The sequence below is a fragment of the Myodes glareolus genome, chromosome 14 (genome assembly GCF_982192425.1).
Source record: "Myodes glareolus chromosome 14, mMyoGla1.1, whole genome shotgun sequence".
NCBI lineage: Eukaryota > Metazoa > Chordata > Mammalia > Rodentia > Cricetidae > Myodes > Myodes glareolus.
The window spans coordinates 18,242,438-18,257,418 of NC_142039.1; the positions used below are offsets into that span (position 1 = coordinate 18,242,438).

Sequence of the window (14,981 nt, forward strand, 5' to 3'; positions counted from 1 at the left end):
GGCAGTGATGGTGACCATCTTGTGAATTCTGCCTTATGGGAACTTTGTGTCAGACTGTCCTAAGTGGCAACATAAGGATTTGCTTCTGCCTTCTGGCAGTTTTTGTGCAGTGCCCTGCTTTACTAATGACCTGGCCCACTGACACCAGCACAGCACCTCCGTCCGCACCTCCATCTTCCCTCAGCTCCAATGTTGTAACCATTGCAGATAGTCTCTGTCTTAGGATAGTTTTGCCCAAAGCTTGCTCGCTCCCTCGCCCCTCCCTCCCTCCCTCTCCTCCCTCCCTCTCCTCCCTCCCTCCCTCCCTCCCTCCCTCCCTCCCTCCCTCCCTCCCTCCCTCTCTCTCTCTCTCTCTCTCTCTCCCTCTCCCTCCCTCCCTCCCTCCCTCCCTCCCTCTCTGTCACAAAATCCATACTTTAGATTTTAAATTTTAATCTTTTCCTTGGTCTATCGGTTCACAGATCTGCTCAGTAGACAAATGTCCCCATCACAGTGAGCACATGCTCCTTCTCCCAAACTCCAGCCCACAGTCTTCTGAGTTGCCTTTGGCTCTCCTCAGACCCCCATCTTATCTCTCAACCAATGCTGTGAGCTTGGCCATCCAGGTCTACTCAGAATTTTTTTTTTGCTTCATCTTTACTTCTGCTACCCTGGTCCACTGCAATTTTTCTTCTGGAGCTTCCTGTCTTCCTACCTCAGCCCTTGCCCCTTTCTCTCACTGTCTTAGCTGTTCACACAAACAATTAGAAGTATCCTGTTAAAATGAGTTAAAATCATGCCACTTTCTGATCAGAATCTCCTAGTACCTCCCCTGTTCATCCACAATAAAGCTCAAGTGCCAAGAGTGATCCTCAAGGTGTTGCAGGACCTCACTCTTTGCCTTGTGCTACCTCCTTTCATTCAATTCCTGGCTCCCTAGTGTCTCCTGAATGTGTGGGTGGGACAGAGTTCCTCTCAAGGCTTTCCCACTGGCTTCTTCTTGTGGCGTATTTTGCTGCCCTCATAGTAGCTGCAAGGCTCAGCCTCTTTAGTTCCTTCAAGAATTTATCTAATACCACTTATAGAATATGATTGTTCATAGTCATCTAACCTAAAATTAAGAACTTCTCCCTGATGTTAATTATCTTCTTTCTTTCTTTTTTTTCCTGTATTGTACATAACACAGTTTACACGTTAGATATTTTGAAGATCTTTTTCACTCATCTGTTTCTCCCACTAGGTTGTAATCTGTATGAGTCACATACCACCTTCTTTATAGCACTGAATATATTGACTTAAAAGCTGCTGGAGTTTGCAGATATTGTAGTGTTCTGAACTTGAAAAGAATTAAAATTGTTGTTTGTTTTTTAAACAAAGGCTAGGTTGTATTAATCTAGTAAAAACTTCTCTCTCCAACTCTTGCTTCACTATTTGTAATTTTTTGGTTGAGAAACCTTAGAGTCCTTAATCCAGTAATTAGATAAGTCAAGAAAAGTTCTAGTAAAGAAGAAATGTAAGGCAAATTAGTGGACGGTACGTGCTTAAAAAGTAAGCTTGTTTAATTTTCTTTAAGACTGAGCTGTATAGTAAGATTCCTGCCCAATACAAGTATGCGTATGATTACTTAATTAACTTCTTATTTGAAGTTCTAATATAATGGGAAATTACTAAAAAGTAATCTGTGTATACCTTAATGATTTATTTAAAATTCCAAGCATGATGGGTGGCACATGCCTTTAATCTCAGCACTCAGGAGGCAGAGGCAGATAGAACTCTATAGTTTGCGACCAACCTAGCTTTCATAGAGAGTTCCTGGCCACCAGAGGTACACTGAGAAATACTCCCTACCATTTATTTAAAAAACAGTAAGATGAGAACATATTTGTATATTTACTTGTCAGTGGGGTAAGAGAAGGTTTTGAGGTAGTTTCTTCCTTAGAGCCTTTTCACACATTACGTGTGTTTATTTCATGGCCTTTAATTTTTTCTGCGTTTATTTGTTATGAATGCATCCATGAATGTATGCAAGCTTGCAGATGTGTGTGTGTGTACATTTGTGTGTGTTATTCACAGCATACATGTGGAGGTTGGTTCTTCCTTCCACCAGGTGGATACTGAGGTTTCAACTCAGGTTGTCAGGCTTGGCAGCAGGTGACTCTGACTCTTCATGTTAAGTTATTTCACCAGGTCCCTCACTTTTAAGATATAGAATGTATAATATATAACAGATTAATAATTACGTATATTTATGTAAGGATTTAATATATATTATACAGACTTCTTAGACACATGCAAAATAGTCTAAGATTAGACACTAACATTCTGTCTAACCATTGTTAGACAGGTATAAAAATTTATCTGTATTTTTTGCGGTGAGTTAGATCAAGAAAATGATTGGCTTGCTGAAGTTTACACTTCATAAAGCGTACAGCTGAAACTGTGCTTCTTGGTACTTAGGAAGACTTGTTCTCTGTATGTTTGAGTAATCATGACTTCAGTTCTAGCTCTGCCCATGCGTTATTTTATAGGAGACCATTCTCCATTTAAAAGAGGGACAGTAATCCTCCTTTATAAGAGGATTAATGTAGTGTTTGCAAAATTATTTGGGTTTCCTCAAAAAGGCACTTAAACAAATAAACTCATATTTACCCTGTAGAGAACAATATTAATAATAGATTTTATTATTTCCTTGAGCTTATTGATGTTTTTAATAAGGAGGAAAGGTTATATAAAAATACGAATTTTTATAGATAAAGCCATGGAATGCAGTGCAGTGTTCTTTATAATATATAAAATATGAGAGCCTTTTACTTTTAAATTTTTTATTTTATTTATTGTGTGTGTGCACGCATGCATATATGCATATGTGGGCATGTTTCCAAGAGGACAACTTTTGGTGATTGATTCTCTGCATCCACCATGTGAATCCTGCAGATTAAGCTCAAGTTCTCAAGCTTTGTGGTAGGCAAGTGTTTTATCCCTGAACCATTTTGCCAGCCCCCACCCCTTATTTCTTCTAAAAAGCACGACTTCATTTTACGTAGCATCAAGTCTTACTTAATGATGAGTGACCATACTTTCCAGTGGTAAGGCATCCTGTACTTCCTATCCTCTTCTGACCTCTGCTGGTGAGATCTAAGCATGGGTGACTCTAAGCAACTTTGCTTACATGTCCTTATTGTATGACACGCAGTAAAACCCCCAATTTTGTACTAGTCTCATTGTTACATTATATCAAGCACCTCATATGTCTGAACTTCTCCCCATATGTAAGCAGTTCCCCCAGTGGACAGTTGTTCCAGACCTGCAGCTCAGTTCTCAGCAGACTGCTCCCTTGTTAGTGCAGATTGAGAGCCCAGATGACTTTAACTATGGTGTACAGATTAGAGGTATACATGACCTTATGCTTGCGTTTGCTAGAGCAGCTCATAGAACTTAAACGCTGTGCTTACTAGACCCACTTAACAAATAAATAAATAAATAAATAAATGGAAGGAAGGAAGAAAGAAAGAAAAGAGCATGAGAAAGAAAGAAAGAAAGAACGAAAGAAAGAAAAGAGCGTGAGAACCTACTGAGAATTCTAGGTGATCACCAGCCTGGAAGCTGTCTAAACCCCATGAATTTTTATAGATAAAGCCATGGAATGCAGTGCAGTGTTCTTTATAATATATCAAATACGAGAGCCTTTTACTTTTAAATTTTTTATTTTATTTATTGTGTGTGTGCACTCATACATATATGCATATGTGCCACTGTGGGATATCCATGAAGGATATTAATGGAGTCTTCATGACATAACCATAGTCAGTGTGTGAGACCTGAATTCAATCTTCAGCTTCCTCTCTCTCTCTCTCTCTCTCTCTCTCTCTCTCTCTCTCTCTCTCTCTCTCCACACACATGTACACCACCATTTGGGAGATAATTAGAAATTTTAGTGTATAGGCTATGAGATGATAATGATTTTTGAATTTGAGATTTCTTGGATATAAGAATGGTACAATGATTAGGATAAAATGTTTTTGTTTTTAAATGACTGCATCCTTGGAAATATTTAGATATGGTGTATTCATATCTTGTGATTTTTTTTTAGTGTATTTGCCACATCCCCAAAAGAAATAAATAAAATTTGGCAAAAGATTAATACATGTTAGATTTTCATGAACTACATAGAACATATGATATGTTTTTTAAAAAAATTTTCATGTAGGTTTGAAGTATTTCAAAATGAAAATAAGAAAAGTAATGTGTTTAAAGTCAAAAGTAAACCGGCAGGATCCATGCTGTCTGAGCTTCTCACACACACCAGCAGTTCTGATTTTCGTCACACTGTGGAAACTATCTGAGAACATATGGAATGACTCTCTTTCTACTACTGTGCTACATGCAGATCTTATAAATTTTTCTGGTTGTTTCTGTATTACGTGGTGAAGTCATCCTCTTTCCTACTCTACTTGGGAACCACAGGACGGTAGTAATTATTTCACATTGCTACCTATGTCCTGCTTTATGAAACTATTTAATATGTTGTTTTAAACTCTCTTATACAACTGTTGTTTTAGGTAATGAAATTAAAAGATAAACATATGCTTTGGTCTCTGTGGTCAAGGAGTTAATTTTATAATAAAAAACAACAAAAATAATAATAATGTGATTTGAACACTTACTCTGCTAGAGTACACGTATTGAGTGCAACAATAATTGTTATGGTTCTCATTCTGTAGAACAGAGAACCAAGGTAAAGAAGGAGCAAGTGATTTGTCCCAAGGGAAACCAATAGGAAGAGGCAGAACTCTTAACTCAGCTGGGCTTTGGTTCATGCCACTAAATTCTGAGGGAATAGTTGAATTAGCTTGAACATGAAAGCATTTGGGAGAGGCTCCAGATTGTGAACATTTGAACTGAATCTTGAGAAGTTACAGAAGATACTGCCAGTGAATGATGTATTAGTTACTTTTCTCATTGCTTTGACAAAATATCTGACAAAAGCTTGTTTTGGAAAGGCTTTTGTTAAGGAAAGGCTTGCTTTGACAGTTCGAGGAGCAAGGCTTATTTTGAGGTGCAGTTCATCATAGCAGGGAAGTCCTGGCGGTAGAAGTGTGAACATCTGTCTGGTCACATGGCAGTCACAGGAAAACAGATGAGTTATGGGGCTCAGATCACTTTCTACTTTTTTATTCAGGTTCAGACCCCAACCAGCCTCATTAACTCAGTTTAGAAACTCCCTCCCAGTTATAGTCAGAGCTTTGTCTCCTGTGTGGTTGCACGTCTGTCAAGTTGACAGTAAGCATGAGCCGTCACAGGTGGTGAGGGAAAGCACCGCTAGCAGACACATAGCAGACCTTGGTCAGAGAGGCTTGATTGTGTATTGAGAATAACCAGCAGTTCAGGACAACAGATTTGGGTTGAGAGTGTTTGTTAAAATCTCAAGTAGAAATCCGGACACAACCGTTGTATTCTACTTTCATTTTGGTGTAAATGAATCTGTGGCTTAGTGTGCTCTGTAGTCTGTTTTTCTAGGGCACTCAAGTTCACAATTATCATATGTGGTTTCAGTTACTCTTCAAAACAATTGTTAGAACAGTCAGCTTCCATATATTTGGTAAGAAAGTAGGTTTTAGCTATGAATTACTGATTGGAGTGAAGAGGGAGACTGTGCATTTAAGTCTGGGGTAGTGAAATGATAGTACTGCAGACTGATATTTTAAGTTTAAACTCCTACACTAGGACATTATCTAAGGTTTAAAAAGAAAAGCCTGTTTAATGGTTCTTCAAATGGTGTGTGTGTGTGTGTGTGTGTACATATATACGTATATATATATACATATATGAGTGTATGTCTGTTCTGCAGGATGCAAGACATTTAAACTAATAGATGACAAACATTAATATGCAAAAGTGTATCTAAAAAAAAAGAATGACTACTTCCTAAAGTGATATATTGGTAATTCATAGAAATAAAAGTGAGAGGTCGCAAGAGACATCTGGATCCTGTAGGGCTGCTTGGGCTAAGTGTGTGTCATGCTCTTGTACTGACGTGGATTATTTGGGTGTTTCCCTGTTAGTAGAGGAGGAGGTTATGCTATAAGAAGTCAAAGGAGGAAACAGGGAATAACAAAAACACAGCAAATGGCAGCTTAACTAGTCTCTGGTTCTTCACAGTTTGGCCTTCTCTAAAGTCAGATTTAGCAAAACATTAATTAGATTTCAGTGCCCCACTGAGTTTTAAAATTAAACATATTTCTGGAACCATCTGCATCATTTTATCACTAATATAATAAAAACTGTGTTTAGCCTTTTGAAAAATGGGAATTAATGTTCTTTTACTCACAAGTGATCATCTTTTATTATAAAAACTTTAAAGAGTTAGAAAGTAATTAATAGAGTTTTATGAATATGCCTAAAGGTAAATTCTCTAAAATCATTCTCATCGGTGAGGATCTGTTCTTAAATTCAGGATTCTCCTTGGGATTTATGTTTTTAGATCTAAAATTATTGGTGGTGGGTGTGTGCCATCTGCTAGTGTACTGCCTGCCTGTTTGAGGCTGGATTGAAGCCAGTCAGTAAGGAGCCATAATTTTCATTCAGGAAGCATGATTGCCTGTGTTAGAAGGAGTCCAGGATGGCAGCTGAAGACAGAAGAGAGGAACAGCAGAGCACGAGAGAGCCCTCCTGCCCGCTCTCTCTCTGCCCTTGCTAGATTTGTCCCTTAAGCTCTTGTATCTCCTTTCTCAGTGGCAGACCTGCTTCATGAGGCTAAAGGGAGTGTGCATCCTTGGAGTGTAAGATGAAGCTGCAGAATTGTTGCCTTTCTTGGGTAGTTGTTTCTTTGCATTACTTTTTATCATGCATTTATTATGCTCTCAGGTCTCAATACTTAGGGGAAATGTATTTTTTTCCCCTGGAAACCCAAAAAATTAAACCCTGTTAACCTGCCTCAGTGCTCAGCTCTGATGCAGATCTCAGCCTTGATACAGGACATACAAGACTCTTAATTCACCATTGCAGCCTTTTTTCCTTTTTCAACTCTTTGAAACTTCTGTCAGCTCCATGGGGTGCTGAATGAGATCAGAATCACACATATCCCACGTCACACCAGATAAATTCCATAATAATCGTTCAGCTCCTTGTGTAGGGTCTTTGGCTGCTTTTCCATGTGACCTTGGAACTAGCCTATTTCATGTCAGAGTCCCTGCCACAGTGTTGTATCTCCTTTGTCAGCACATGAGGAATCTCGGGTTACATCACTGGCTCATTTTTGTATGTTATTTCTCTAGCATGAAGCTTGTTATATATTAATCACACAGTAACTAAATTAAATTCTTTAAAAAAGCAGACTTAGTCATCAAAAATATTAATGTGCTAGAATTGAGTAAAATTAGATAAAAGAATTGAAGCTTGTAGTTGTTTTTCTGTTGCTTTGCAGAAATAACTTCAAATTTTCCTTTTAAAAAACTTTGGTAGTCTACATTGGACTTTTCTGACTGTCTTTAAAGCATTAGAAATGACAAGCCCTTTCACTGTCTTCTCACTGACAGCAAGTACTATGTGAGATTTCTGCTGTCAGCTTTTGGCTACTGTTGATACTGGTCTCACATTATCCCTCTTAGAAGGAAGTTAGGTAGGGCATTTGCTCTCTGGAATAATGTAACTTCAAAAAGCATTTTCTTTGGTTTTGTTATCTTGTGATTTATTAGTAAAGAAATGTCAAACAATAACACTGTATTTGAATTTTATTTTAGCAAAAGCAACTGGAAATTGAAAGAACTACCAAATGGCTGAAAATGCTGAAAGGATGGGAAAAATATAAGAATACTGAGAAGGTAATTTAAAATAATGGTATTTCCATATGAAGCTATTGAAATACATTGTGGATTTTCACAGTAAGAGTTTTCCTTCAATTATTCCAATGTTTACATTCACGTTCATTTTTGAAATTTAGTTTAATGAAGCAGAATGCTTTATCTTAAAAATCTTCATGTTGGAAATCGAGTCCCCAGGTCAGAGAGGTTCCAGCAGTCAGAGCAGTGCTGGGTGTCCAGAGGTCTAGTGTAATTGGGTTTAACTGCTCTGTTATGTCTTCTGTGCCTCAGTTTCTTCTGCTTCCACTCTGGCTTCCCTTTGGGGTCAGAATTCTTGCCATAGTTCCAGGCTTCACATCCATGTCACATTGCTGAAAAAGTGACCTCTGAACACTTTTCCTGGAAGCAGGAGCTATCTTCTCTCCAGAAGCTTCCAGAAACCCTTGTGCTGCTCTGCCTTGAGTCCATGCTAAGTTTTAAACCAAGTAGAGGGGTACAAGAGGGGAACCAACAAAAACTAAAACTCAAGTTCCTTAAATTCCTTAAGATCACTCCCAGTCCTTCTGAGAAGGCTCAGCAGTGCTGTGCAAGCCTGGTGGACCAGAGTTTGAGCCCCAAGCCCATATAAATCAAGTTGTCCTCAGATGGTCATATGAGTGCTGGAGCATGCTTTCCAAAGTTTAATGTTATCAGTTGCAACACGAGGCCAACAATTTTCCTTCAAGTCAGAGCTTTGGTGTATTTATTGTGAGAAAATGCTTGCCAAATATAGCCACAAATCCGAAGAGCCCTAGAACTGTGGTGGTTGGTTGTTCTGTCAAGTATAATGGCATTCTGTGAGGTGAAACATTTGGTGCAAATTGTCGTTCAGACATCTTGAGAAGCACTTTTTCCGAGGTAGCCATCATATTTGAATGGTACCAGCTCCAGAAGGACTTCTGATTTCATCAGTCAGCATATTGCTGCAACCTGTGCCCAAGAGTTTAAGAGTTAATTCAATTAGTGCTTTCTATGTTGTATCAGGAGCATTCTTACGTAAAACTGACCTTGTAAAAAAATGAGTAAAAAGTACAGTAATTCCAAATTGTACTGTTGTTGCCTTGATTTGTACCCCATGGTCGTAGCTTTATTACCATCCCTTTCTGCCGTCAGTGCAAAAGTCATAGTGAAAATGGAAAGAGACGACGTGTTCATATTTTGAAAATGATTTTGGTCTCATGCTTGCAAACCCTTGATATCTCATCTTCAGTTCCTCCACAGTGTTAATAGTGCTCATTTTAAAGAGATGCTGGTCTGATGGACCAACACAGGAAAACCAGCACCACCTGGCCTATAAACAATACCCGGTAAATGCTAGTTACCCGTGTAGAGCTTTTAAAGGGTGAGAAGCATCCTCTCCCAGAACACGACTAAGCTAACTTTTAGAACTTGTGGGTTTTTCCCCTTCTGTTTCCTTACTCTTTAAATTTTTAAATTCCACTTATTTAGTGTCTGTGTATGTGGGTGCATATGTGTTACAGTGTGCAAACGGAGGTTAGAGGACAACGGTCAAAAGTCAGGTTTCTTCTAACATTTGTGGTCTCTGGGTTTTGAAATTAGGTTTTTAGGCTGGACTACAGCACCTTTACCTGCTGAGCCATTGCACTGGCCTGCATTTTTTTATACTTTCCCGTGAAATCAGCCTTTCCCAAATACACACTTGTATAAATACAAATTATTGTGTGTCAGCATAACAAGAATTGTGAAGAGCATCAGTTACTTGGGTTTTAACTGACGTAGGAGCAGCCTAGAGGCTAAGATAAAGCTCAGTGGAATAGTTTCGGTTTAAATTCCAGCTTGTCTCTTACTAACTGTATGACTTTGGGGAAGATATTTAATTTTTTCACAACAAGGTTACCTTGATGTGGGGCAACAGTAATGCCTACTTTTCGAGCTGTGGTGAGGATTAAATAACCCACCTTAGCACAGCATAGGAAGTGCTGCTTGTTAGCCTAGGAAAGGCTGTTTTGTAGTGTTGGGGGAAAGAGCTAAGCAAAATCAAGTAAGATTTCTTTTATTATAGGACTCTTCAGCTGTTACTGTGGACCGTGACCTGCCATTGTAGGAAACTTATTCGCTGTGGAGATCTCTTGATTATGGGATATCTCACAGAGCTAAGGTCATCGTTTTTTCCTTTGTGAGCACCACAGATATCCTTATTTTAAAGTTAAATTTTTACTATTCTATTTTACACCAAATTGAGTTAATTTTGTGTTGTTGAGTCTTTGTTTTAACACTGAGTTTAGAACTCAAGATAATTTTAAAAGGAATCACTTGAAAGTGGGAAATTAGATACAGTTTCTGTGCTCTTATTTAATAGCACACCCCCTCAGATCAGCTTGCAGATGACATCTCCTTTTCCTCTGTGGAAAGATTGCTCAAGCCATGATGACAGGATAAGTTTCGAAGCATTGCACCTACACTTTGGTTTCACATTCAGTCTAATAAAGTATTTGTAGGATTGTGTGGTTTTATTCTTCTCTAGTCTGCATGTATCTGTTGAAGTAAGGAAGTCTGTAAAGATGAGTACTTCTGCTAGGCTATTACTCTGACAGCAACTCCAGCTAATGCAGTTCCCATTAAGAGGGATTTTAGCGGAACTATTTCTTTGATGTATAATTTTAAAGCACTCTCCCATAACTATAGTGGTAGAATCATTTGGTGATATATATGGTCCAATTTGGTGTGAAACAGAATGTACCTTCTAAAAGAATTACCACCTTCAATTCATACCTTGTTTTAAATTACACTGATGTAAAAAGGTAACATTTATTTTTGTTTTTCCAAAGGGAGGGAGGAATGTTTTCTCTTCAGAGTCCCTGCTTACATGGTAATCATGCAGAAAGGTTCTAAAAATGTCTTGAAATGCACACATGGCTCTAGTGTAGGATATTTGGAGTTTTAGAGCTGAGCTTTCTTGAAAGATTTTTTTCCAAAGTTTATTAAGTTATAAAAATTTCCATTTCCGCCCCACCTCCCAACACCCTCTCACTCCCCCCACTCCCTTTCCTCCTCCCTCTCCATCCCTAAGAGCAGTCAGGGTTTCCTGCCCTGTGGGAAGTTCAAGTTCCTCCCCCCTCCCTCCAGGTCCAGGAAGGTGAGTATCCAAACCGACTGGATCCCAAAAATCCAGTATATGCAGAGGAAACAAGTCCCAGTGTCATTGTCAATGGCTTTTCAGAAAGACTCCCTGCCAGCCACATTCAGAGAATCCGGCCACATTCAGAGAATCTGGCTGGATCACATGCTCGTTCAGTCCCAGTCCAACTGGCCTTGGTGAACTCTCATTAGATCAGTCCCCTTGTATCAGTGGGTGATCGCACCCCTCGCGGTCCTGATTTCTTTTTTCATGTTCTTCCTCCTTCTGCTCCTCATTTGGACCTTGGGGGGCTCAGTCCGGTGCTCCAATGTGGGTCTCCGTCTCTATCGCCTTTTTGAAGGTCATGATGGCTGTGTTCCCACAGTGATGTCCTGCCTGCCGCAACTTTTTTTTTTGTTTCCTTTTAGCTGTGAGGTGTATGCTTACATCACAGGCTTCGCAGGGTTGTCCTTAGAAAATAGATAGGAATGCTGTGCTAACTGAAAGATCAGCAGATAGAAACTACACTACAGACTTGTCAATAAACTATGCTTTGATGTAATGCCTAATGTTTTACAAAATTGCTAAAACTTCTATCATAATTGACAAGATGGAAGGAAAAATGTGTAAACATAGCAAGTCAGTTATGTAAGTGGTCAAGCATGGTCACCGCTCAGCATCTGAGGGGGTTGTTCTAGGACCTTTGTGGTTCCAGAGTCCACAGATGCACTAGTCTTTTATATCGAATGGCACAGTGTTTGTAAGTAGCCAGTGTCTAGTGTCTGTCATCTCTAGGCCAAGTGTACATGTGGTGTGAATATTTACTAGACAGCACTGACATGAAAGAAGTTTGAGACATTTGTAAAACAGTTTTTTAAAAAAAAAATAATTTTGACCTGTAATTAAATCTAGAGATATAGTACCATGAGTCTGGAGGGCCAAGTATATGTGAAAACCAGTAAGTGTAATTAAAAGTTCTTATTTTAGAACATCTTCATTACTTTTTTGTTATGTGTTTAATGTGCATATTTGGATGGATGCCAGAGATACCACTTTTATATTTCTTTTAAGTTCAATTATCATTGTTTCAGTGTTGTCTACTCTTAAGTTTTAAAGCATTTTTTTGTCACTTATCCATATAGTTTAATAACTCTAGCTAGTGGGTCTTCTATCTATCTGTTGTTTCATTGGTTAATTAATAAAGAAGCTGCTTGGCCTGATAGGTCAGAACATAGGTGGGTGGAGTAGACAAAACAGAATGCTGGGAAGAAGGTAATGAGGCAGACGCCATGACGCTCCTCTCCGAGACAGATGCAGGTTAGGATCTTTCCTGGTAACCCACCACCTTGTGGTGCTACACAGATTACTAAATATGGGTTAAAGCAAGATGTAAGAGTTAGCCAATAAGAGGCTAGAACTAATGGGCCTGGCAATGTTTAAAAGAATAAAGTTTCTGTGTAATTATTTCGGGGGCAAGCTAGCCGGGATCCGGGTGGGAACGCAGCCCACCGCTCCTTATACAACACTTAATGAGAGGTAGGGTTTGTTGGCACTATGGATGAGGATAGTGATGACATGTCAGTATTTCTTTTTCACTCATATTAACATTCAACTCTGGGATAGCCTGGTAGCCATTGCATTTTTTATTTCTTCCTGGAGTTTTCCTATTTTTTTTTTCTATTGATTTGACCATGACACCTTGATGTTCTCCCCTTTAGGTATAAAGTTAAAATATAGATTAGCATTCTTCATGTGAAATTTTAAATTTGGAAATCCTCTAGAATCCAAAACTTTGTTGCATTCACATGATGTTACAAGGACAGTTCCACACCTGGTCTTGTGTGACAGATCACAGTCAAAATACTGAAGATACTGAATAAAATTACCTTAAGGTGCTGGATATGGTGGCCCATGATTACAATTACAGTTTCGGGGAGGTACAAATAAGTGGATCCCTGGAGCTTGCTGGTCCATCAGTCTGGTCTACTTGGCAAGTATCAGACCAGTAGAGACCCTGTGTCAAGAGATGGAGGTAAACAGTACCTGAAGAATTAAGAGGAATTCCTATGTTATCATTTGGCCTGCACATGCATAATATGTGTGTATGCACACATGTACCCATGCAGCTTCTCAAACAAAAGCGTGGGTGCGTGCACACACACACACCCTTCTAGCTTATGTGTCTAAGTTATGAATAAAACAAAAGAATTTAATGCTTAGACTTGGATTTCATCTCTTAGATACATCATTATGTATATGCAAGTGTTGTAAAGTCTAAAGAAATAAGTAAAATCCCAAACCCTTCTTAAGGGTTCCTGCCATAATTTATTAATAATTTCTTCTTTTGAACATTAATTTTTAAATTTCGAAGTATTATTATGTATCGCATTGTAATGACCTTAATAGATTTGTATATTGTTTTGAATGGACTTGAATCACATAATTATAAGATAAGGAAGTCTGTTGGGTCTTAAGATCCTTAGAGTAATTGCAATGTATATTTAAAGAACCTAAGATGATAATGATTACTTAGATGCCTAATGTTTTTGAAAAGCAGATTGTGGGCTTGGGAAGTAGCTTAGTAGTTGAGAGCACTTGCCTACCATGTGCAAGGCCCTGGGCTTGATTTCCTACATAGCTGGCAAAGGAGTAAAGAGGGGCCTTTGTCTTTCTTTGAAGGATATTTGCCAACTATTTTGTATGACCAGATAGGCGTAAAATAAAAGGGACAAATGGTGAGGTGGGCAGTTGAGCTAACTGGGGTCTGAGATGGCGCACCATGTATTCTACAGGGAGATGGTGTTAGGAAAGAGTTTATACGATGCTGTCTGCACTCATGAGGATGCTTTCGGCACAGGACCACTTACTACTATTGGATCACCTTCTAGCAGTGTGGGGAAGGGGTGGTGTACAGTAAGGAAGTGTGTAAACAAGATGAATCACCAAAGAGCATTGGCTCTGCTCATATAACTCTAAGGGACACTTCTGTGATAGTCAAGCATTCCGATTTACCAAGTGTTGTTGACGTTTCTTTTTTTCCTATTTTCTTTTGGTAGTTTTTTTATTTTTTTCCTTCTGTGATTATGTTTCCCTTTTAAGATATAAAAAAATAAAAGTGACAGAACCTAATTGTATTGACTTATTAAAATTTATAAATTAATAGTCATGAATATCTGGAAAAGAAAAGCTGAGAGAGATTCAGTAGACCAATGGAAGGGACTATCTGAACTTTTGTCAGTTTGTAACCTTCTCCAGTTTCCTTCTCTTTTAATCAGTTTCATCGACGAATTTACAAAGGAATTCCACTCCAGCTCAGAGGCGAAGTCTGGGCTCTTCTTCTTGAGATCCCTAAAATGAAAGAAGAAACAAAAGACCTTTATAGTGTGAGTAGCTAAATTAACTATGAGTTTGAAGTTAAAATGCAGAATTGTTTCTCTTTGTTTTAAGGTGATAGGGTATTCTCCGATCACTTGAGATTTCATTGCTTACTGTTTTCTTTTGTGTGTGTGTGTGCCAGTCTACTCAAATTTTAGATCAAGTGTTGTCTGTATCAACCAGTATTGTTAGACACCGACAGTGATCCATTAGTGCTAGGGCATATTTATAAGGAAAATTGACTTACGTTTGGTTGTTCTACTAATAAGGAGATTTACATCATGTTTAGAGTTTATGGGGAAAGTAAAAGCAGAATTCCATTTTTCTAACAGTGCCTGTGTATAATTGTTCAGTAAGGCTAAGTGAGGGAAAGTTTGTTCCCAAGACTATCTAGTGTGTTCATTTTCTTATTTATGCACTAAAAAGTTAAAGTTGACTGAGTGATAAATTTTTCCTTAAATTGCATACTGATTAAATATACTTCCTTATCATTAAACCATACTCTTTCTAAACCTAAGTTTATGTTAACCTTTGAAATGAATAAGAACTTTACATCTAAGATTCTTAGATCCATAGGTTTTAAAGTATGTTCCATAGAAAATGTATTTAAATAGAGTGAGTTACAACAGATAAAATAGGGGAAAGGGAAAAATCAATTTAAACCCAGGCAGTTGTCAAAGACACTTTAGTGTCTTTTGGTATTTTTCTTC

At 38.4% G+C, this 14,981-nt stretch overlaps 1 protein-coding gene across 3 annotated transcripts in view; it reads left to right on the top strand.

Moving 5' to 3' along the window:
- The window catches only part of Usp6nl (USP6 N-terminal like), a 132,424-nt gene that overhangs the window by 84,953 nt on the left and 32,490 nt on the right, over nucleotides 1-14,981 (top strand). For all 3 annotated transcript variants that reach the window (XM_085699100.2, XM_085699099.2, XM_048461235.3), the window contains exons 6-7: nucleotides 7,719-7,799; nucleotides 14,172-14,279. In XM_085699100.2, the coding sequence (XP_085555226.2) occupies nucleotides 7,719-7,799; nucleotides 14,172-14,279 (189 nt within the window). The remainder of the gene's footprint in view (nucleotides 1-7,718; nucleotides 7,800-14,171; nucleotides 14,280-14,981) is intronic.